Here is a 24279-nt window from a genome sequence, read left to right as displayed (position 1 = left end):
GGATAATATAGTACTATATTAAGAGCTTGAGCGGAACTTCCATTTTAATTACGCTTTCAGCTAACTGCAGAAAAGCAGTGCTTCAGGTAAGCAACCTAAGGAACGTGGTGCTTACTTGGAAAGCTTGAGCATGACAGCCATCAACCTGTTGCTACCTTAACATGCTGTAAGCCAAGTCTTGAATATGGGAATAGATGCAAATGATCAGCTCTCATGGGCTAGGGTCAACATGCACATGAACTCTTAAAAAAAGAAGAAGAAATGAAATGAAAAGGTTATTTCTCACAAGTCACACACTGTGGGATGCATTACTATATTAAACAAACCGTTTAATACAGTTCTGCAGACAAAACATTAAGATGGCTGGCACTGCCTCTCCTACCCGGCACCCAACTGATCTTTGCAAGAGGCTAAGAATAAGACATTAATAAAAGCCACCGTTTCTCCTGGAGTGCTTCCTGAGCCTCTATGCTTGTAGCAAAGTGACTTCTCAGAAAGAGCAACTGGCAGCAGCCCTTTTATGATCTTTGAGCTTCCTCTTGCTTGCTTCCCCCATTAAATGCTTCTTAAAAGCTGTATAGGGACGACTCTCCTCTGTATGTCGGCACACACTGCAGAAGCTCTCTGCAGTTTTGTTCTTAGATCGCTAACTGCTTCCATGGAATCGCGGAGGGAAGTTGATACTTATTTATTGCCCTCTTTGAAGCTTTTGTGCCGAGGCGAATAATGGAAGCTTGCAACTTGCAGCAGGCAGATGGGATTCTGGTGGAGTTCCGCCCCTCCCCTGGTATCCCTCCCACGTTGCTGTCTTCCCTCTGCTCTATCCATTGTCAGAAATAGTCCTTGCCCTTCTAATGCGAATGGGCATCAAAGGAACTATGGCAGTGTAAGAGACCATGTCAGTGGGGCCATCGGGGCAGAACTTCGGGGGAGATGTCCAGGGACCCACGCAGCAGAATGAGCAGGATGGGCCCCATATACATCTGGGCTGCCATGCCACACGTTTCAGTAAGTGAAAGAAAACGTGTTGCCGTCTAAAGAGCCTGTAAGTCGCTTCCCATAAGGCTGTTTAGAATCTAAACTTACTTACCCACAGCACTGAGCAGTGCCTCTTACTGAAAAGAATACAACCCTGTGGCTAAACCTCATGTGAGCCATTGGTCAAGTCAATACAGTCGTACCTTGGATCCTGAACGCCTTGCAAGTCGAGCATTTTGGCTCCCGAACGCCGCAAAACCGGAAGTTGCTGTTCCAGTTTGCAAACTATTTTTGAAAGCCGAACGTCTGACGGGGCTTCTGCAGCTTTCGATTGGCTACAGGAGCTTCCTGCAGCCAATCAGAAGCTGCACTTTGGTTTCTGAACATTTTGGAAGTCAAATGGACTCCCGGGACGGATTCTGTTCGACTTCCAAGGTACGACTATTTCTAAAAAAGCCTGATGCCAGCGCTGAAATACCTTACATTGAGCTTTTTGGGATGCTGTTGTGTTTGTCATTCGTTCATGAGCGTTCTTCTCGAAATGTGCAAAACGCCTCTCTCTCCGCTTTTCTCGCAGGAGCACACACGCTCACGGAAGCCACTACAATCCCATCATGCAACAGCCGGCACTATTAGCAAGTCACGTCACCCTTCCAGCAGCCCAGCCCTTAAATGTGGGTGTCGCTCACGTCATGAGGCAACAGCCAACCAGCACCACATCCTCTCGGAAGAATAAGCAACACCAGTCATCAGCAAGGTATGCACCAGAAAGGCGGGGAGGATATAAAGGAGGGAGACAAGGAAGGTATCTTCTGTTCGCTGCACTGCCTTGTGGTTAAGGTGAGAGACTAGGTCAGGGATGGGAGACCTTGGGTCCTCCAGATGTTGCTGCGACTCCCTAACTCCCATCAGCTCCAGCCAGCATGATCAATGGTCAGGATTGGTTGGAGTTGTAGTCCAGCAACATCTGGAGGGACACAGATTCCTTATCCCTGGACTAGATAAGGAAAGGGACTGCTGACCCTCCTAAATCCATCTGCTTCCTCTTCCCTCAGTAAAGGCACCCTACACACCACCCTGCTGCACATCAGGCTGCCTTTACCAAAACATGGAGATAAATGTGCTGTGGGAACGGGGTTGAGTGGGTGTTATTGGTTTGCTCTTGTTTGTGTTGTGTGTGTGTGTGTGTTTTCACCTTGCATTTTTGTGTTGTGCACCTGGAATCTACAGATGGAGGGCAGTATACAAATAAAATTAAGAGGTGGCGCTGCCCTGGGATGACCCTTTAGGCTGCTGTAATTCTTACTTATGGACGAAGCAATAGGCCTGAGAGGGAATTGTCAAAGGCTGCAAAGTAAATTCGTGGATTTGCAAAAAAAATAAATTTATTTATTTTTAATTTTAAAAACCAGCTTGCTCAATAGGACCCCAAGGTTTGCAGATGTAGGGGGGGAAATTGTGGGGGTGTGTGAACAGGGTGTAAAATAACAAAACCCAAGCAGCCCAATGGACTAGGCATGGTCAGTAGCCCCAGAATGCTTAGACTCTGTTGTTGGGGAGAAGGAAATGGGGGCAAGGCAGAAGAAAATGGAGTGCAAGGGACGATGGTGTGGTGTCTGGGAGGAACACTGAAGAGGAGCAGCCTGCCCCCAGGTATTTTGTTTCAGATCCCACTTGCTCCAGTTACAGTTTCTGATGTGCCACCATTTTTCGAATGGCCACAGAGGGACAGGGGACTGACAAGAGTGCAAATGGTGCATCAGCATTTCCGTAGAATTCCTCCAATGGGACTTGAGTATTAAGTATTAGCATACTCCACATGCACTGAAGAAGGTTCTGCTCTGTTTCCCATGAGGAAGTTTGAAAGCCACTCCAACAGAAACCTATGCAATTGGACCTGTTTAAACCCATTAAAGTGATGTCTTGGCAAAATAGGAGAATATTGAACCACTTTTAAAGGCCTGTTATTTCTGCTTCAGCGAATGAGTGTGCTTGTGTGTGTTTGTGTGTGTGTGTATACACATATACACAGACATGTACACAGATCAAGTTAAATACAGAAAGTGTGATGGCAGAGGATGACTTATGCCTTATGTTTGAGATGATCATATCATTCATAAGAAGCAGACGCGTCAATGGATTATACAAACTACTGCAGATTAACGACACTTGGAAGTTACCAGTATCTTGCAATTTCAAGGGTATTCTGATAATGCTCTCTAAATATTTGTTTTCCTTTCTCTCCTTGTTTAAACTGGGGATATAAACTCAAACGCTACTAGGGACGCAGGTGGCTCTGAGGTCTAAACCACTGAGCCTCTTGGGCTTGCTGATTGGAAGGTTGGCAGTTCGAATCTGCACTATGGGATGAGCTCCTGTTGCTCTGTCCCTGCTTCTGCCAACCTAGCAGTTTGAAAGCACACCAGCGCAAGTAGATAAATAGGTGCCGCTGCGGCAGGAAGGTAAATGGTGTTTCTGTGCACTCTGGTTTCCGTCACGGTGTCCCTTTGCACCAGAAGCGGTTTAGTCATGCTGGTCACGTGACCTGGAAAGCTGTCTGTGGACAAATGCCGGCTCCTTCGACCTGAAAGCGAGATGAGCGCTGCACCCCATAGTCGTCTTTGACTGGCCTTAACCGTCCAGGGGTCCTTTACCTTTACTTTACCTTGCTGCTAGGAATAGGCTTCTGAGAAGATGGGATTTTAGTCACATTCCAACAAACAGAAGCCTTTACCCACACTATGAAATACCCCCTGGATACCTTCAGTCTTATATGTGGGGAAATGAGATCGTTCACCCAGTTAACACATCCATTCCTATTGTGATTGCTTTGTGGCATGACACCATTTTGCTGTGCACTTCCCCTCTCCTGTGCTGGAGAGAACCTCTAGTTTTTAAAAATAAGATAAAATAAAATATGAGTATATGAAAGCATTGCAGTCTCACTGCATTAAGACTGTCTTGCCTCAACTTCAAAATTATGCCCCCTTCTATTATAGATGAAATATCACGATTGCCAGTGAATTGTGAGAATACTCTGTCTCTGTCTTTATATGGTTGGCCTATGTTTTTTGACTGAATGGGTGAGAAAGGTCTCAGTTTTTCCTCTGTCCCAGCCTATAACAGGGATAGGGAACCTCTAGTATCCCCAGCCAGCATAGCCAGTGGCCAAGGATGATAGAGGTTGTAGTCCAGGTGTGAGGACTACTGTAATTCCCATCATTCCTAGCAAGCGTGGCCAATGACCAGGGAAAAGGTAGGAGTTGCTGTCCAACGACAACTGGAGAGTCACAGGTTCCTCATCCCTGTTCTATAGCTTCTTTGGGAGGAAGGGTAGGAATGGATATGTAATCAATCAATCAATAGGCCTGCCCATTCCCTGAGGTCCAGTAATGAACCTTGCTTCAGGTTTCGTTACCATCAGAGATGTGATTGTTCTCCACTATTAATAATCTATGCTGTGTGTAAATGCAGCCTGTATCTTATTTTTGGTGCTGCATTTATTGGATTATTATATAGATTGTGTGTTTTTAACACACTAGTTTACAGTGCTTATGGTTTTATTGCTTCGGGAACTCCTTGTTGAAATGTGGATTATAAACACTTGACATTAAATTAATGCATTAAGTTGTGCTTGTGACAGGTGACTGCTGGGTGCAAGGATAATACTTTAGACTGGAAGGGTGGCTGTTGTTATTTCCCACAAATGCAAAATCCGTAAAAGGAGAAATTGTGAGAGAGTTGGCCAGATCCCTTAGTTTGGCTCTCTGCACTGCAAAACACAAGCCAGGTTCTGCCCTGTGACACAGCAGATATAACTGCCTGGGCAAAATGTCTGGGCACGTATTAAAACCACTCCCAAGACTGAATGAAACTCCTCCCAAGTGGGTGTTGAGGCACATTGTCATGGCAGATGTTTGAACCATTTGCATGACTACACTGTGCTTCTTTTGTGGGTGGAATGTAATCGACGTATCTGTCAAAACATTGCTTTTAATGAACACTAAAATCCCTCTTAATAGCATGGGAAAGAGAGGAGTTGAAATGGATCTGCACTTTGCAGATCACAGAAGTGTGCATTTCTGCTCTGCCCTGGCCAAGGCCAGAGGACCTGTAATGAATTTACGGCCAGTCCCTGTCTCCGTACAAATCTGCTGCTTTAAATCCTTCTCCTTTCTCTGCTGCCCTTGTTTTGTTTACTTTGGGTGCATTCCAGCCTTCTGTGCCCACGTGAAATGGAGAGCAGAGGCTGCAAAGGCCTGGTTAGTTAATGAAAAGGGGAACATGCTCTCCTAGCACATTTCAGGCTACCAAAGCACACCCCTTCCTACATATCTGTAGTGTTTACACAGGGAAGTGGGAGAGGAGTCCTGCGGCCTCCACTTTGCATTATTGTAACCCAATGAGTGATATGCTTCTTTTGAGAGAAGAATGCTCTGTATTTCTCATTGGTATTCAACAAGCACCATGAATGCTACTGTGCAGTCATTTGTTATGCAAAGGACTCAGTGCAGTGTGATATGTCCATAATTCCCTCCCTTTGATACATTCCAGCTACTCCCTTTGTTCACTCTCAGACCGAACTGAAAATTCAAACAAAGCCTGGCTGCAGAGTGTTTCCTCCAGAACCAAAACTTGACTTGCTTTGAACACTTGTAATGTTTTGCTGTTAGAGGGACCAATAACAACAATAATAGCAGTAATGCCTGGGATCTCTGGCCTATGCAACTGTGAGCAATTGCCAGTATTAATCATCATCATTGTTATTTATTAAATTTATATACCCCCCCCCCTTCATCCGAAGACCACAGGGCGGTTTGCAACATAAAAATGCAAAACGAGAACACAAAATACATAAGAAAACAAACACAAACCAATAACTTCCCTCCCACAAACACATATTTAAAAAGCCGTAGAATGTTAATCATCCAAATACTTGGTTTAAGAGAAATGTTTCCCCTGGCGCCTAAAGATATAATGAATGAATGCGCCAACCGAAACTTCCAGGGGAGAGCATTCCACAAGCAGGGAGTCACTGCAGAAGAGGCCTGTTCTCATGTTGCCATCCTCCAGACTTCTCATGGAGGAGGCACATGAAGAACAGCCTCAGAGGATTATCCCGGGATCCAGGTAGGTTTCATATGGAGAGAGGAGGTCCTTGAGGCGTTTTAGGATTTTTAGGTCAAAACCAGCACTATGAGTTGGCGCAATATGCTCAAACTCTCTTGCCCCGCTGAGCAACCAGGCTGCTGAATTCTACACTACCTGAAGCTTCCAGAGGCAGCCCTATGTATATCATGCACTGCAGTAACCTAGAGGTTACCAGAGCAGAGTTAGGTTATCCCTGTCCAGATAAAGGCACAGCTGGGCCACCAGCTGAAGTGGATGAAAGGCACTCCATGCCGCTGAGGCCACCTGAGCCTCAAGTGACAGCAAAGGATCCAGAAGAACCCCAAAGCTACGTGCCCGCTCCTTCAGAGAGAGTGTAACACCATCAAGAGCAGGCGACCTCCCATCCATCCGATCTAGGGAACCACCCACAAACAGGGCCTCTGTCTTATCTGGATTGACCTTCAGTTTGCTGGCTCTCATCCAGTCCATTACCCAGGCAAGACAACAGTCCATCACATCCACTGCCTCACCTGCAGATGCAACGTGAGCTGGGTGGGCCAGTGGCCTAACTCTGTATATAGAGATTTCTGTGTTTCTTAATGCATGGAACTGTGCTGTGAGGAAATGTACATAACCTAGAAGTGGAGGAAAGATGTTGCAGCAGTGGGATTATATGCATGTAAATGTCTCTTCGGCTCTTTTCAGAAATATATCCAACTTCGAGGTGTCCTCGTCTCAGACGGTCAGCTCCCCACAGCGGTCTAAGCGAGTAAAGGAGAACACCCCCCCTCGCTGCGCCATGGTGCACAACAGCCCTGCCTGCAGCACCTCTGTCACCTGTGGGTGGGGTGATGGGGCTTCCAGTACCACACGGGAGCGGCAGCGGCAGACGATTGTCATCCCCGACACACCCAGCCCCGCCGTCAGCGTTATCACGATCAGCAGTGACACGGACGAGGAGGAAGAGCAGAAGCATGCACCCACCAGGTGAGGAGGCACAGGGCGTGTTCGCTGGAGCGTGGGTACATGGTCCTCATGCATGGGGGCGCCTGAACGTGCAGGCCTGTGCAAGAGAGAGGAAGTGAGAGGTTTAGAACTCTGGTCTGTCAGACCATGGCTACATTCACATCACACATTGGAATCAATTTAAACAGCCATTTAAAGTGCTTTAAACAGTCATGGCTTCCCCCAGAGAATTCTGGGAGCTGTAGTTCTTTGAGCCTGCCGAGAGCTCTTAGACAGCCCCAGAGCTACAATTCCCAGAGTGGTTTAACAAGCAATCACTCTGCACAGGGAACTCTTTGAGAATTGTAGCTCTTAAAATTGTTTTAAAGGTGGAAATTTTCATAGTTAGGCAGGGCTCCTGGACCCAGAGCAAATTCACTGATGTGTGCTAGCTGTGAAAGGCCCATTATGTTCCTGCTCTTTACAAAACACATTTCATAGGTTAACCATACATCTAGTGAAACATGTCAAATGCTAAAACTATTTTTTTTAATTTTTTTATTTAATGTGTGGGGTTTTTCACTCCACTGTTCAGCCCAAAAAGATCCTAGATCTGCTTACAGTTATTAGCAATAAGATTGGCTCTATTTTCAGATTAACCATCTAAAAGACATGACACAAAAGGAAAAGGGATTAGGAGGGAAGGCATGAAGAATGAATGTCAGACACTAGTTCTTAGCCAACTCAGGCATTTACAAGCATGGGCGTAGCCAGGATTTTTGTTAGGGGGGCAGAACCTCAGTTAGCTATGGATTTTCATTGGTTTTGAGGGGGCCAACTGCCCCTCCCTGCTCCACCTTGGCTATGCCCATGTTTACAAAGACTTTATAACTTCCCAGTGAGGTGGGAAGATAGCTCCCTGCAGTTTCTCCGGCTGTTGGATGGGGCCAGGGTAATTTCCCTCTTGTCACGATGGTCTTCCTGGGAGAAGAAATTCACATTTTCATATCAGAATGGGGAAAGGCACTAAATGCAATAGAAATTGGTGGCCAAGATTAAGTCTGTAACGAATGAGTTCAGATTAAATGTATTGATCTTGTTCCAGGCACTGAGGCTCCCCTGCACACAGGCACTTCCCTACCCAACACTGCCTCCCCATTCATTTCAATGGAACAGGCCAACCTTGAGTATCTATTCTTTCTATGTGTTCCGGTCAATGTTGGGTAGTGGCTGAAGTATTTTGGACTTGGAGCAAGAAGACCTGAGTTCAAAACTGTCTCTCACTCTAACCTGCCTCACAGGGTTGTTGTGAGAGCAAGTGTGGTGGGGGATTGATTCATGGAGGAAGGATGAAATGAAATGTGAGATACTAATAAACAAACGAATGCAGAATTGGATTCGATGAAATTCTCATGCATCCAATTCATATTCATAACAGCACACAAAAGTCACTGGATTAGTGCAGTGATGCATTGCTTTTTATAAGGCTGTGGTTTTGGTGTGTGTCTCTAATTGGTTACAGATAGTCCTCTGTTTCATGCATTTGGGGTGCCTCAGAATCATGATGTATGAACAAACAACCATGTTATGGAAAGTTCCATTAGTCTGAAAGTTCCATTATTCTGAAAAACTAACACTCTGAAACCCTAATTATTTATGTTCAGTAAACATTTAGCCATGTCAGCATTCTGAAGGCTCTACAGTTTAGGTTAGGCTGTGTATGCATAGAGGCAATGCACAGTGCTGCTTGGTGGCTGTGAAACCTATTCAGAGATAATTAGGGATTAGTTCTTTCTCTCCCCTCCCCTCCCCCTCCCCAATTTGCTCCAGAAATAACCCAAAGTCACTGTATTAATATCCTGGACATACTTTGAGTGCCTGGAAAATTAATTCAGTCTCCAGATGGGATCCAGATCAGGCCTTTAGGCCCTGGCTTGCAACAATGTCAAGCATGCCAAACGTCGCTACAGGGACAGGGAAATCTTAATTTTGGGTTTCATAATGATGATGCTCATATGGTTACGTTTGTTCCATATCAAAAGCAATCTATTATAAATAAGGATGCAGACAAATGCCACACAATATGGGAAGAATTTCTCACATTGAATTAACAACGTAGATGCACAATATCTAGTCCTGCTCCAAGATTTTCTGAATTCAGTGTCTTTTCTTGGATGGCAACCCTAAAGTGTACTTATTAGGAAGTAAGCCCCATTGAATTTAGTGGGACACGCTTCCAGTTATGCAGGCATAGAATCAAGCTATAAATGAAAACGGCCCAGTTCACAAGTTATGGTAAAGCATAGTTAATGCTTTACTGTAAATGCAAAGATTGATCCTGCTTTGCTGCTCCCCAGTGTGATCCCTAGCTTAGTGTTATGTCTGAAGTGGAGGTCGTTGTTTGTTTCACTCAGACAAACCATGGTTGTTAAGCAAAGAACAAACCTTGGCTTTGGGCCTTGGTTTGTTTGAAGTGAATTAACCCATGACCCCCAGTTTGCATGAAATGCTAAGTGAGGGATGGTGGTTTGTTGCTCCCACTTGCACTCGGGGAGGAGCAAAGCAAGAGTAATCTGCACGTGCATGGTAAACCATGGTTTGCCGTGACATAAGAATGAGACACGTGGAGCATTTTTAAAAGGTTAAGAAAAACGACTTCTTCGCTAACTGTGCAACCCAATCATATTTATTTGAAGTAAATCCCATTATAGTCAGTACAGTTTATTCTCAGCTAAATGTGCGCCAGATTATATGTACACTTACTTGTGAATAGGTCCATTGAGCACACTGGAACTTACTCCAAACTAAACATACAGGATTGTGCTGAAGAGGCTGAATTTCGATCCGCTATTTTTATGCATGCATTTTGCGTAACAGTTTTTAAATCAATAGGTGTTTTACACTTGCTGTCAGTTCTCATGATATGAGCAACAGCAAGGAATGCAATAAGAAACCCAGGGGCCTTCGAGTGTAACGTAATGAAAGAGTGCCACCTCATGGAGACAATGGATAAGTGTGTAAAACTGAAGATCATATATACTGTGGAATTTATATTAGATGAATTTTTAAATTTAGCCAAGTGCATAGTTCGGTTTCTTGCCCAAATAAATGACCCCGGGGATCAACAGGCGCTGGCTGTTCAAGTGATATTATCACAGCACCACATCCCTAATGTGTGACTAGGCTTTCAGTTCAGAGGTTTTCACCAGTATGCTGTGCTTGAAAACTCTGTATGTTATTTCTTCAGAAGAGAAAGCTTAGCATAACTTAGAAGCGAAATAGAAAAGTTGAGTGGAGGATTACAGCAGTCTTATAAAAAGGACAGCAAGGTCTTCAACGATAATTTCCTCACGATCTCTTAGAATGGATAAGTGAGCACAGTTAAGGATAGAGCCTTCCCTGCCCTTTCAGGAGATGTGTGGAAGGGCAACTCTTGACTTTCGTTTATTTACGTCACGAATCTCTACCCTGCTTATTAACCCGAACCAGGACACACACACACCCCAGGCAGTGAACACAAGCATCAAATTACAACAAAGCAAAAATAGAATTCCATCTAGAATTCCACGAAATTCAATTAAGAGTTTTAACCAATATACACAGCCTATAAAACAACAGCCCCCAAGACTATAGCCTCGCTAACGCAGAGCCCAAGCAATTCTCTGAATAAATTTGGTGTTTATATGCAGAGCTTCAATAGCTTCCTTGCAAGGGTTCCTTCCCCGACGTTGGATGAGAGACAAGGAACACGAGAAAGGTCCTGTTGTTTTATCTCTGCAAATTCAGGAAAGGGGCTGGCATGGGAAAGCAAATCCACTCTGTCAGGGTGGACTGTTGGTTTGGGCCTTTGGGTTACTTCTGACAGCTGCAAATAGCTAACAGCTCCCTCTAGAACAGGGTTTCCCCAACTTGGGTCTCGAGCTGTTTTTGAACTACAACTCCCATCATCTCTTAACACTGGTTCTGGTAGCTAGGGATGATGGACCTGTCCAATGTGTTGACAGTGTTTGGATTTTTAACTACTGTTCCTCTACTGTGGACAATCGCAACCTTTTTCTCTTGTTAACCCCAGGAGCGCTGAGAGTGCCCTCTTTAATGTAATGACATTTCTAGATTTACAGTGGTTCTGTACTCAATTCTCCCAACCCATGTGGGAACTGCAGTTACTACTACTACTACTACTACTACTACTACTATTACCCTACCCTTCATCCTAAGGTCCCAGAATGAGTTACAACAATAAACACACAATGGTTAAAAACAGTTTTAAACAACTTAAAATTACAGTTTGCCATGTGAGCCCCCCTTCCTTGGGGTTCCTTAAGCCCTGCGTCCTGAGGAAATGCAGATGCCAGGGAACCCAGGCCAGGGAGCACATGAAGGGACCATCAAAGGTCTCAGGTAATTATTGGGGCTATCTAGGCCTAATTAAGAAAGCCCCATGTGCCGTGAGGGAAGGCAGAAACCTCCCCCTCCTTCCCTGAGGCTACTTAAGGCCTGTGTTCCCTGAGGGATGGCAGAACCCAGGAAGTCCAGGCTACGGAATTGCTGCCTTCAGCTCCTGAAGTCAGCCTGAGGTTATTTAGCGCTACTCATTAACATTTTTAATTGTGAACTGCCTTGGCAAAAAATAAAAAAAAGGCAGAATATAAATGCAACAAGCAACTAACTAAAAGTTCAACAAAAATGCCGCTTCCCTTGAACTAGCTTTTTATTTTTATTTTTAAACCACACTAAGCCTTTTAGTAGCAGCAGCAAAAGGCATGGAGGGAATATGAAAATTTAGCGCTGAAGAGCTTCGGGGAAAACCCCGTTTGGATTCTTTACAGTGTTTGCCTCCCCGTGAGATGGCTTCCGCCAACATACCTAATTGCCAAGTTCTTTATATACACGATCTGTTTCTTGTCGTCATTTTACAAAAATTGCAGTTGCTATAACAACGTAATGCAATTGGCAAAACATCGCTGCTGTTTTCCATAGTCAGGTCTGTGTGTGTTTCTTTCAGAAGATGAGCCATTTGAGCAAATTTCTGCACAGTAGCCTACTCTCTAAAGTAGGTGGAAATGTGGAAGGTGTTCTGTGGGAAATTCTCAGTGTCATTCGGCACGAAGTGTAGTGTGAATCCAAAAAGGCCGGTGCATTTTGTGTCACAAACTTCCAGCACGACACAAGGGATGTTGATGCTAGTTTCTCATAATTTCTTTCACATCGTTGCAGGCAGATTAGCTTGAATAACTGCTTAGCCTTTCTGAGTTCACAGTAACCTAGGGAGAGGGGCAACACAGTGAACGTAGAAGCAAAAAATGAGGGATGATGCATCATATCCAGACACACTCAATTTAAATCAGCTAAACAATCAACATTTGTTCCAGTAGAACCTTAGAGACCAACTAAGTTTGTTATTGGTATGAGCTTTCGTGTGCATGCACACTTCTTTAGATACACTGAAATGCACACAAAAGCTCATACCAATAACAAACTTATTTGATCTCTAAGGTGCTACTGGAAGGAATTGTTTTATTTTGTTTCGACTATGGCGGACCAACACAGCTACCTACCTGTAAACAACATTTGGTTTAAGTGCGGGGTAGCCAATGTCCTGCCCTCCAGATGTTGACCTCCCGCTCCCATCCGCCCCAGTCAGTGTGGGATCATGGGAGTTGTAGTCCAACAGCATTTGGAGGGCACCACATTGATTACCTCAGCTCTAGATGTACAGGTATTCGCATTTTGAGAGTCATTAGGTTAAAAGCTGGGGTGTGTGTGTGTGTTTCACAAGTCTTCAAAATAAAGAGGATGTAATAAATGTTAAGTTACGCCATTGAAAGGACAGCCTGAGTTTGCATTTATGCACTGGCGCAAGCGGAAGCCTAACGCGAGAAGGGCCTCGTTTTGTTTTGCAGCCCCCTGTCTAAGCAAAGGAAAAATGTCATCAGCTGTGTAACTGTGCATGACTCCCCCTACTCTGATTCCTCTGGCAACAATAGCCCCTATGCAGTGCAGCACCGAGGAGGGAACAACAATGGAAACAGCTACGACACGAAGGGAGCACTGGAAACGCATTGCAATGGCAACCCCCGGACGATCATCGTGCCGCCACTGAAAACGCAGGCCAGCGAGGTGTTAGTAGAATGTGATAACTTGGTACCAGGTAGGTTGGCGACATCTCTCACTGTAAAGCAAAGGCCTTAGAATAGGAGTTCCCACTTCATTCAGTAGTTCCACAGTGAGTCTGTGGATTTGCGGTTGAAGATGGGAGATGGTAAATCCACTGGATTAAATATTCATATTGTTTTTTAATTGTCCTTTTGTTGCTGCTTTTATCCCTTCTGTCATATTTTATTACATTGCAATTTCAATTCCGTTGCAATGAAAGAAGCAAGAACGATACAATTTAAAATCATACAGCATGTAGCACAGCACACTACAAGTGTTGCAACAGGCAGAAATACCTTTAATTGCTCCACCAAGATCCTCAGCAATTTTCAAGTGGGGGGGAAACAGTTGTGAACCACTATCCTAGAGAGGAATCCCTTCTGCTTCAGGATCTGTCTTCCATGCTTTCAAATTCCAGCTTGGCCATTATTAGCAGGTTTGCTGCATTTCGTTCATGTCATACATCAGGGATGGGGAACCTGCGGTCCTTCAGGTGTTGTTGTTGTTGTTGTTGTTGTTGTTGTTGTTGTTGTTGTTGTTCCTAATACTATTTAGAATTTAAATAATTTATATGTCAGTCTCTGTTCAGACATATCACAGAGGTCTACTAAACAAGTAAAAATAAGATACAATAACAATACATTAAATCCCTCTGTAAAAACCAACAAGAACAATGTCCAACAGTCTTGCATGGACTCCAATTTTCATTAGCCCAGGCATGGTCCATGGTCATTGGTGATCGGGGTTTGAGTCCAACAACATCTGGGAGGCCACAGGTTTCCTATCTTGGTGGTACAGAAATATTTCATTTTATACAGAACAAGGGACTTTTCAGGGGTTTTTTTGTGGGGGGAGTGAGTCCCTAGCAGTTATTTCATGCCCAGCAGACTCCACCGCAGACATCCTAGAAGGGAGCTCGCAAACGCTTTGCTTCTCCTTGCTCCTAATTTGCAGATGTGAGAGGCTAAACTGTGGTTTGGCTTAGCAGTGCATAGTGTTCTAAGTTCTCTCCATATGATCCGCAAGCTGTACCCAACATTTGTTCTTGGCTACAGCTCATGTTTAGTGAGGAGAGATCTCAGCCATGAGTTCCTGATGACACGGTGTGGTAAGTCAAACCTTGGTTTAGCTTGCCACTGTGCAGCAGCAAAAAGTCCTGGAGAGGAGCATAGTGGCTACAGGCTCCTCTCTGGGAGTTTGCATGCTCTTGTGGTTAGTGTGTTGCTCTCGTGGTTAGTGTGTTGTGTGAACCAGCTCAGTGTGTCAGATACAAGGCATGGCCTTGGGAGAGAGTTGCCCCTCAGGTCTTGAATGGCCTTAAGATAAAGGCCTCTGATGACTATTAGGCATGCATGACACCATAAATGCATGCTCTTTCCCCTGCTGCAGTCACCGCCAGTCACCACTCGTCCTCCTACAAGTCGAAGTCCTCCAGCATCGTGACCTCCACCAGCGGTCACTCTTCAGGGAGCTCGTCTGGAGCCATTGCCTATAGGCAGCAGCGGCCAGGACCACACTTCCAGCAGCAGCAGCCTCTTAATCTCAGCCAGGTAAGCAAAGAGAGAGTGGAGAGAGAGCAGGCAGGCAGGCAGGAGACTCCTGCAAAATCTTTCCAAGACTGCCCAAGAAGTGGCACGGCCCCCAGGAGACAGCATATTTTCATTCAGACCAGCTTTCGCAGATTTCTTTGTGCTAATCTGGCTTCAAGTGCAGGGATTCTTTATTAACTTGAAGCATTTTCACCATGCTCTTTAGCTAAGAAAGTGTTCCCAGAGTGGCGTTTTTAAAAACAAAACAAAACCCAAAACAAAGGAGGAAGACTTTTCTTGCTCTCAGGCTTACTTTCTGAGAAGGCATGGCATGCAAGGAAAAAAGGGGTGGTGAGGGTGGAGGAAGAAAGAAACCAGTCACTCGTAATTAAAATGACTATTACAACAACTGGGTGGGAGGGAAACAGTTTAGGTAGCTCGACAGAATTGCTGCTGCTACTTGAGAGTTTCTCAGCAGACGAGGTAGGAAGGCCTTGCATTCCTTCTCCACCTCCCTTGTTCTTCAGTCTGAAGTTGCCGCTTTTTGCATTACCCAAGAGTTAGGAAGTAAGGTTGGGAACAGAGCTAATATATCTTTTTAAAAGATGTTCATAAAAGTGAGTGCCAAGTTCAGATGCCTGCAACCATAGGTGAGGCCCAGAAATCTTACTGGCTGCTGGCAAGGGGGTTGGATGGGGCACAGGTAGAATGACACGGGTGACAGATCCACCTCCCAAGAAGAGCATCTTGCCATCTTGAACGCCGGGGCCTCTCCTTAGACAATTTCAGGGTGCTCGTGCGTCCCAGCTAGGAATTGAGCACTCATACAGGTATTTCAGATATTCCTTGCAGGAATGGGACCAGTGAATGGTTGCAGCATTGCAGGAAATGCAGTTTGCCAGACAGGAGAGAGATTGCCACTGTCAAATAAGCCAGAAATGCAGAAAATGTGCATGACGGAAAGGGATAGAAAATAGTTTGAGATTTAAGACTCCTGAGAGCATGCTGTTTTGAGAACTGTGGCGATTAAAACCTCACCCTCGTTTTGCTGGCGCTCCTCTCCAAACAGGCCCAGCAGCACATCACGACGGATCGCACAGGGAGTCACCGGCGGCAGCAAGCCTACATCACTCCGACAATTGCTCAGGCACCCTATTCCTTCCCACACAACAGCCCCAGCCACGGTACGGTCCACCCCCACCTGGCCGCAGCTGCAGCTGCTCACCTCCCCACGCAGCCTCATCTCTACACATACACTGCGCCGGCGGCTCTGGGCTCTACGGGGACGGTGGCCCACTTGGTGGCTTCCCAGGGGTCGGCCCGCCACACTGTCCAGCACACCACGTACCCAGCCAGCATCGTCCACCAGGTTCCCGTCAGCATGGGCCCTCGCGTCCTTCCATCGCCCACGATCCACCCAAGCCAGTATCAGGCTCAGTTTGCCCACCAGACCTATATCAGCGCGTCTCCAGCCTCTGTCTACACTGGGTACCCCTTGAGCCCCACCAAGGTCAACCAGTACCCTTACATCTAAAACGCTGGGATGAGAGGGCGGCAGATGGGGAAACGACGGCGGCACACGCTGAGAGGGAGACGTGGCTGCTTTTGTTCCGAAGGACATCGCAGGCGAGCAAACAATGCAATGGGAGGCTCAAACGAAACTTGAACAGAGGAGACTTTGAGGAGGCGGAAACGAGAGTTGAGTCGATGCCAGTCCTGCGCTTTTTATTTAAAAAAGGAAAAAGAACAGAAAAAAGATAAAATGAAAAACAAAAACAAAACAAAAAAAACCATTCTGCACCAAACTACGTAGTGGGAGAAGTGGAAGGGGCCATCATTGTCTGGTCCTGTTTTTGGATAACTTCCCCAGTAGAACTTTTACAGATTATTTTCATCTGACTACGTTTAGGAATTTGCTGTTCGAAACCTCCTAATACAAAGTTTCATAGGTGTTTGGGTATATATATATTTTTAAATTAAAACCAAGAAGCATACAAATTTAGGGATTTATCCAGAATTTCAAAAGGGTTATCGCTTTTGTCATTTGCACTGGTTGCTGTAACCCAAAATAAAGGAACAATGAAAAGTGTGGTGTGCTTTCTGTTGGGAGGGGGCGAGCATAGGATGAGAGGTGCTTGGACTGTTCCAGCTCTCTCATTCTCAGGCTCGGGAGCAGGGGAAGTTTAGAGAAAAACACACACACACACACACACACGCTAAGCAGAAAACACTATTGGGTGAAATCGGGGGCAATAGAGACACCTGTTCTTACTCTAAGCACCCTGGATAAATCCCTGAGAATTGTTGTTCTTAAAAGAAAAGCGTATTTAATAATGTACAATAGAATCTCATCTTCTTTACTTTGGAATATTTCTTTCTTTCTTTCTTTCCTTTTGGGTAACCCTTCACCGTTTGCAGTCCAATCCTAACGTTCCCTGCTCCAGCAGATAAATGCATACGTTGGGACTGTCCTTGGTAGCTAACCCATCGCAGCGCCACATAGCATGGTGCCACACAAACGTTGCCGTGACATTGCCGTCCCGTATTGTGAGCAGATAACACAAACCCAAATGTTTAGGATTGGGCTGTTAGTGTAGAAGTAGTTCTAGCTTGACCTTGGTAGAATGTAGCACTATATGACACATAACACCCTTTTTTCTACTTTGTGTTAAATTCCAATGATACCAATAGACTATTCCTCAATGTGATTGCACAAAAAAGTGATATAACATAGGCATGTAACAAATGTGATTGTCCAGGTATATATGTGTGTGTGTGTGAGTGTGAGAGAGTGTGTGAATGTGCGCATGGGCGCACTGATGCTGCCTTCTCTTGTGGTGTGGTCCTCAGCACAGCCATTGCAAACTGTCACAGTCTTAGTTTTACATCATTCCCTTGTAGTGCCTTACCAAACTACAGTTGCAGTTTTAAGGGTTTACTTCCACTGGTACGCCTAGAAACTGACTGAGGCTGGTTGGAAATTAATCTCAATTCTTTTTTCTTCTTTTGACTGTTCTTTGTTGTTGCTTTCCTTCTTCTAGACTTTTTGATTCTTCTTCTTATTATTATTTTCATCTTTATTGGGTAAGTTGCAAAGGTCGAGGGAGAGAGGCGGCGTGGAATTTGACTGGAGCGAGGTGGAAATGGGAATTTGAAAGGACCCAGACTGGCTCTTAGGCCCAAAAGCAGCTTTCCAAATAGTTCCGTTTTGTTGGTGGAGTTACAGATTGAACTTTATGTCAGGATGCTTAGTTCTGCCACCCGGCCAATTCTTTGCAGCTTAGTATTCTTACTAAAGCATAAACAGAAGAAGAGGGTGGGTGAGTGGGGGCAGGCTTGCTTTGGATCAGAAACACGTAGTACCTCATGTTAAATTCTTATGTCTGGACAGGGGAGGTGGGGGGAGATGATTAGCTGGGACAGACTGTATATATATTTTCACTTGAATGCTTTCAGTGGGGGCGGCGGCGAAGAAATAAGAGAATTGGGAGGACATGTTTCTAGAGCATCAGACTCAGGTTTGCTCCAGAAGTTGCTTTTTTTCTGGAGAAGTGCTTGCACTGGCACTTAGGCAGCTGGGCAAAGCCACTGGGACTACCTTGGACTGGGTTACACAACCTTAGCAGGAGGCCTGAGCCCAATGCCCGTCAGTAGGGGGTCGATCTCTTCTAGGCAGTGTGTTCTGAAGGTCCGTTGCCTATGAAATACTGGAGCTAAGCCTGACTTGGAGACACAGGGATGAAACACATCGTGGCTCACATGGTGCTTTCTTCATTCCCCACCACCATCTCATTCGTATAGTGGATATTTTATTTTAATCACTGTTCAGGTTTGCTATCTGGACTCTGTATCCTCAGCTCCGAATAATCTAAACACTCTTCTTTTTTAAAACAAACAAACAAACAAAACTGATTTCCAAAGAGAAGAAGAAGAAGAGTTTGGATTTGATATCCCGCTTTTTACTACCCGAAGGAGTCTCAAAGCGGCTAACATTCTCCTTTCCCTTCCTCCCCACAACAAACACTCTGTGAGGTGAGTGGGGCTGAGAGACTTCAGAGAAGTGTGACTAGCCCAAGGTCACCCAGCAGCTGCATGTGGAGGAGTGCAGACACGAACCCGGTTCCCCAGATTACGAGTCTGCCGCTCTTAACCACTACACCAAACTGGTGTAGTGGTTAAGAGCCGCTCTTAACCACTACACCAAACTGGTGTACCATGAAGCAAAGTTTAGAAGGTTAGAGGGAAACCGTAAAACGCTACACCAATGCAAGTGGGTGCTTCTGCTGTGTCAGTGCTTAGTATTATTGTTGTTGTTGTTGTTGTTGTTGTTGTTTGTTCCCTGTGGAGATGTACTTGTATCGGTGGTCTGAGGCCTGTCTGCCTGCATAGCCACTCAGGACCGCTACAGCTGTATTTGTGACTTCAGACAGAGTGTTTAGGCAATATGGTAAGATGTTGGGATATGGCAGGTCAGTTAGCTGAGAGAAGAGGGAGGGATCCCGGGAGTGGTAAAGGCGAAAAGGTTTCTCAAGAGGTAAGTTGGCAAGAAAGACAAGCACAGTTGTAATATCTTGAAGCGGGCACTTGTGTTTTGCCTGGAGGGAGTGAGGAAGAGCTCACACCATGAATACTTGGTTTGACACAGTTGTTTTCCTACGGCAAAACCCTCAAATTAACCCTCTTTTTTTCTCTTTTAAAACTAAGCACCATTTGGTTTTCTTGTTTTCTTCCTTCCTCCCCCTAAACATAATAATGTAAATCCTAGTCTGATCTTTCATTGGTTCATGCACCTTACGTTTTCACATTCTGGAGAAAACTTTTTCCAGTTCCTATCCCATTAAATAATTCTCCCCAACTTCTCAGTGTAACACGTTTCATTCCTCCCCTATCCTATCATATCTAGAGTGGAAGCTTCATGCTGCTTGTGTCATTGAGAGGAAGAATTTTGTTATGTTGTTGTAGTATGATTGTTATTAATTTTAATGTGTTATAATTATGTTTTACTCTTGTTTTACTCTTGCACATGCATTCCTGCATCTTTGTATTATTATTATTATTATTATTATTATTATTATTATTATTATTATTCTCTCTTAATAGGGGATTGGTTGTTATTTAAGTAGGGTTCCCCCCCCCCTGTGTCAGTGGCATCAGAATGCTTGTTACACATGTAAGATTCGCAGGGAAAGGAAGGAACAGGGAAACTGGTTGAGAAACTAATCTAGATCACATGAAGGAAGAAGCAGGATTATAGACCCAGTTCAGTTGTAACAGGAAACCATGGTTTCCTGCTAAGTGAATGAGCTATGGCAAGTGCTAGGCTCTCAAGTTTCCCCCTTCTCACTGTTTTTTCCACACAAGCAAGGAGTTGCTCAGAAGCATTCCTGTTTTAAGCTAACCACAATTCTCTATCATGCCTGAACTCTGGAAGCTGTGGTTTGTTGAAACTTTGGTCAGTGAGAACAAGCCAGGATCTAAAACCATGGTTTGATTTTGGCCTGTTCTTGCTAACTGTAGTTTAAACAAGCTTCAGTTCCCTGAGTTTTAACACAGCAAGGAACTGTGGGTAGGTTAAAATCTGAAACATGCATCTAAATCTCCTTTTCTGGTGCATGAAAGAGAAGAAGGAAAGGAGAGTGTGTGTGTGACCCCAAGGCTTGCTGCACCTCACTCACATAGCAGGAAATCATTTTTTCCCCCTATTATGTCTGAACGGTGCCATATTGTGACTGTTAAACAATGGCATACCATTGCAGTTTCTGTTACCTTTATGTTATATCCTCACATTTCAGAAGTGTGTTATTTTAGGCACAAGCCAAACAAATACTTCCAGCTTCAGAACTGGATTTAAGAAGGATACTGGAAACATGTGGACTGACCTTGCATTATAGGAATTGATGTTTGATGCGTTGCTCTGATATCAAAGAGGTTAATAAGCAAGGTTTTATTACCGGATTGAAAGTGGTGGGGATGTTAAGACTCTGGATTTAATGGTCTCAGGCCCGACCCACCCATTAGGTGGAGTGAAGCAGCTGCCTCAGGTGGCAAAATCCCCTGAGGCGGCATCCCGGTGAGTACTCTGCCTGCCCACTACTTCTGCCAGAGGCAGGGCAGGTAGCACAGCTGCTGCGGAAGCAGTTCCTTTTTTGCCTCAAGTGATGAGACGCGCTGGCTCTGAATGGTCTTGTGGGGCCTCGTCTTGAGATGGTAGCATGTGTTAAGGTCACTTATTTTATACAGTCGTACCTTGGATCTCAAATGCCTTTTTGAACGATTTTCGGAAGCCGAACGTCTGGCGCAGCTTCCGATTGGCTGTAGGAGCTTCCTGCAGCCAATCAGAAGCCACACTTCGGTTTCTGAACGTTTTGGAAGTTGAACGGACTTCCGGAAGAGATTCCATTCAACTTCCAATGTACGACTGTAATGTGATAAGGCTTGCTGCATTTCGGGGCCTTCCTGCTCATTCTGTGAGTGGGATCCTAGACTTCTGCCCCAAAGTCCTTTTGTGGCTACACCACTCAGAGGATGCTTTTACATTCCTGTAATAAACATAAGGTGTGAGTATTTGTATTTAAGCTTTCCACTTTTAAGAATTCAGTGGGCAGGTTCTGCAGTGTCACCCAAGTGTGATGATATTTATGGTGCCAGTTAAAGAAAGTGCATGGTTCAGTGACTGGAGCTGTTGAATGTTGAAAACTGAAAAACTCAGAAACTGAGTCTAAGGTATGGTTGTCTGTTCTGTCCTTGATCATTGCTCAAGATTAAAAGCTTGATTGTGTGGCAAAAATAGTTTGCATACCCTCCTTCCCTAAGGACCTAATGCTTTCTCTTCATAATTAATTCTTATTGGTACTTGTGATGTTTTAAAGTTTTGCTAGTTGTACACAAAGATGGTATTTATATTTTTAAGAACCTCCATCCTTATTCTCCTTTTTAACACTCAACTGAGAATGTTGATTCTCTTCTACAACATGGTGGGTTTTTTTTGCAGAGCATGTTCTTCAAGAGCACCATTACACCATACTTGATTAATACATCTCCATTGGTTTATCAGGAATGCAAGTGATTGACTGGTTTGTGGCAAGAAAGGATTGGTTTTAATTACATAGACTGAAATGTTTTAGTTGTGTATTTTGCTTTGTTTTTTATATTTGTGCACGCATCTCTCTTTTTCAGTATAAAATGGTTCAGATTTTGTACAACAGGAGACTGAAGGGCTTCAGATGTAGTGGCAACAAATTCATAGACTGTGCAGATGTGTGTTTTTCTCAAGATAGGTTGGGAAAAGGACTGACTGTAAATCCCAGCTTGGTCAGAGGGTGGATTAGTTTAGAGGCCAGAGTGAATGAGGAAGTAGCTAAATCAAGCATCCAGAGATGAAATTGACGGTTGCAGTGCTAAGGGAGAACTGTGAGTTTCTTCTACAGGCAGAGATGCAAACAGTGCTTTTCTGAACCTTTTAAAAAAACAAAAAACCAACAACACACAATCATAGTAAGGTGCTGGTATTTTTATTTTTATTTTATTTTTGGTTTGCCGGAGTCAACTGGAAAGAAGGGAGTGAGAAGGAAATATTGCTGCTTGGGGCATGCCCTTTGGAGGCTTTTTGTGGATCCATGAAGTCACCTGGTTAAAACCCATGAGAGGAAGTGACTGTTTAATAACAGTGGTGTAACAGTACAAGCATCTAGGTGAAATCATGGCTGAAATCCTAGATACACTTCTGTGGAAGAAAGTCCCACTGAACTCCATGGGGCTTTCTTCCGTGCAGGGGTATATAGGAGTGCATAGTAAAATTGCAGTACCTCAGAGAAGAAATTGGTTTAATGTAGTGTGAACTTTGGAAGGAAGCAGCCTGTAAAATGGAGTAGGTTGCTGCCCTCTAAAAGTGTACATGTTAACACAGTGATATAATAAGCTTTTAGCCATAGCAGTTTCCCCACGTAGGAAGGAGGCAGAGATTATTTTTATTTTGCGATTCCTAACAGTTTGTACTATTCCAAATGACAGCATGCAATGAAGGAACCACTTGCTTAATGAATGAAAGCAATCCTATACATGTCTACTCAGAAGCAGTAAATTCCTTTAAGTTCAATAGGACTTATTCCCAAATAAGTGGGTATAGGAGTGCAACCTAAATGCCATTGTTTTGAACTTCTTCCAGTTTCATTGAATTTGGCCCTGCACTTAACACGATGGCTAATAGTTTCATCTTCCCACCCTCCCCTTCTTACTAGCTCACAGGCCAATGAAGGAATGCTCATGTCTCCCATCCATTGTTTTCTGTATTCTTAAGGGACTATACCTCAGAATTTGGCTTGAAATAAATTATGGTTGACCAAACTTGAAGGAAAATTTAAACCCATGCCTTTCTTTAACCAAAGAAAAAAATAATTAAAAATATGAATAAATATGTACCTTAGAGTATGTCTCTGCCCATTCAAGATTCCCCGGGCACAATTGACTTTTTGGACAAGACATGCTACGGAATACCATTTTTTCTTTCTGTTCTTCCACGTTTGCCACACTTTTTAAAAATTTATTTAACACATTGCATTTGAAGAAGTTTGCTTGGGAGAATTCGGTCCTATTCGCTGCTGCTGTGCAAACCTTAACTGTGACCCTCATCCACTAGGTGAAGTTTCATGCCAGTGCTGGTAAACATAATCCATCTCTAGAGATGACCCCTATTTGGAGCTGTGGGTCACCAGCAAGGCACCAGCTTCATAAATGCTGGTGTGGGGCAGGTGGCATTCTCTGGCGCTTCCTGTGTCTGGTTTTTGTTCGGCTCCTGCACGCTCTTGGTCTTTGCGCCTTCGGCGGGAGAAAGAGAGGACTAGGCACTCTTGAGCCACAGTTCCAGTTCTCACTGTCTTACTGTCGTCTTATCTTACTGTATAAAACGCCTGGTACATAAGCTAAGACTTTCTTGACCCAGAAGTGTCAATCAGATAGAGCAAGGTACCCCACATCCAACTCTGTACTATAGTGACATTATATTATGCGTTGTTGAGTTCCAGGTCACTTATGCAATATTTTCCGTCAGGCAAAGCTGATTTCTGCTGCTCTAGTACTGGGACATGGTGAGAGATCATTGGGAAATGGCCCTTCTGGGTATGCTGCTCTGTTCTACCATCGCACTCGGTGGCTGGACCGTGTTGTAGCTTTTCTTTAAATCATTGTCGTCGTAAGGGTTGGATTCGTATCAGTCAGCTGAAGAATTTAGCTTCCTTCTGCAGATACATTCCCCTGTTCTTACTCGGTGGTGTGGGGGAATTTTTATGTATTTGCAGGGTCTTAGGCGCCTGTGAATTTTGCAGGATTTGCCAAGCTGGGCCAGTGGAAGAATAATAATACCACTGAATGTAAACAAACAAAACGGAAAAAAGCTCTTATAGCAGAAGGAATCATATATGTAGCAAGTGTGTCATTTTGAGTGGGCAATTAGCAGAAGTTGTCAGGAGCCTCCGATAGCTTGTTTTTTCTGAATATAGCAAATAAGAGTGAAACTCTCGTTTCTTATGTACGGGTTAGTATTGTCCTTCCAGTTTTAGCAGTG

The 24279-nt window shown here is 44.4% G+C and overlaps 1 protein-coding gene across 1 annotated transcript in view; it reads left to right on the top strand.

Moving 5' to 3' along the window:
* Positions 1-16809, top strand: part of HIPK2 (homeodomain interacting protein kinase 2) — a 158060-nt gene extending 141251 nt beyond the window's left edge. Inside the window, 5 exon segments of the mRNA XM_033162035.1 lie at positions 1556-1735; positions 6796-7077; positions 12939-13186; positions 14581-14741; positions 15790-16809. Coding sequence (XP_033017926.1) covers positions 1556-1735; positions 6796-7077; positions 12939-13186; positions 14581-14741; positions 15790-16254 — 1336 coding nt within the window. The 3' untranslated portion in view covers positions 16255-16809.
* The last annotated feature ends 7470 nt before the right edge of the window (positions 16810-24279 follow it).

This window comes from Lacerta agilis, chromosome 10 (assembly GCF_009819535.1).
Source record: "Lacerta agilis isolate rLacAgi1 chromosome 10, rLacAgi1.pri, whole genome shotgun sequence".
Classification (NCBI taxonomy): Eukaryota; Metazoa; Chordata; class Lepidosauria; order Squamata; family Lacertidae; genus Lacerta; species Lacerta agilis.
The sequence above is the reverse complement of the archived record's forward strand: the minus strand, read 5'-3'. Positions and strand labels throughout refer to the sequence as shown.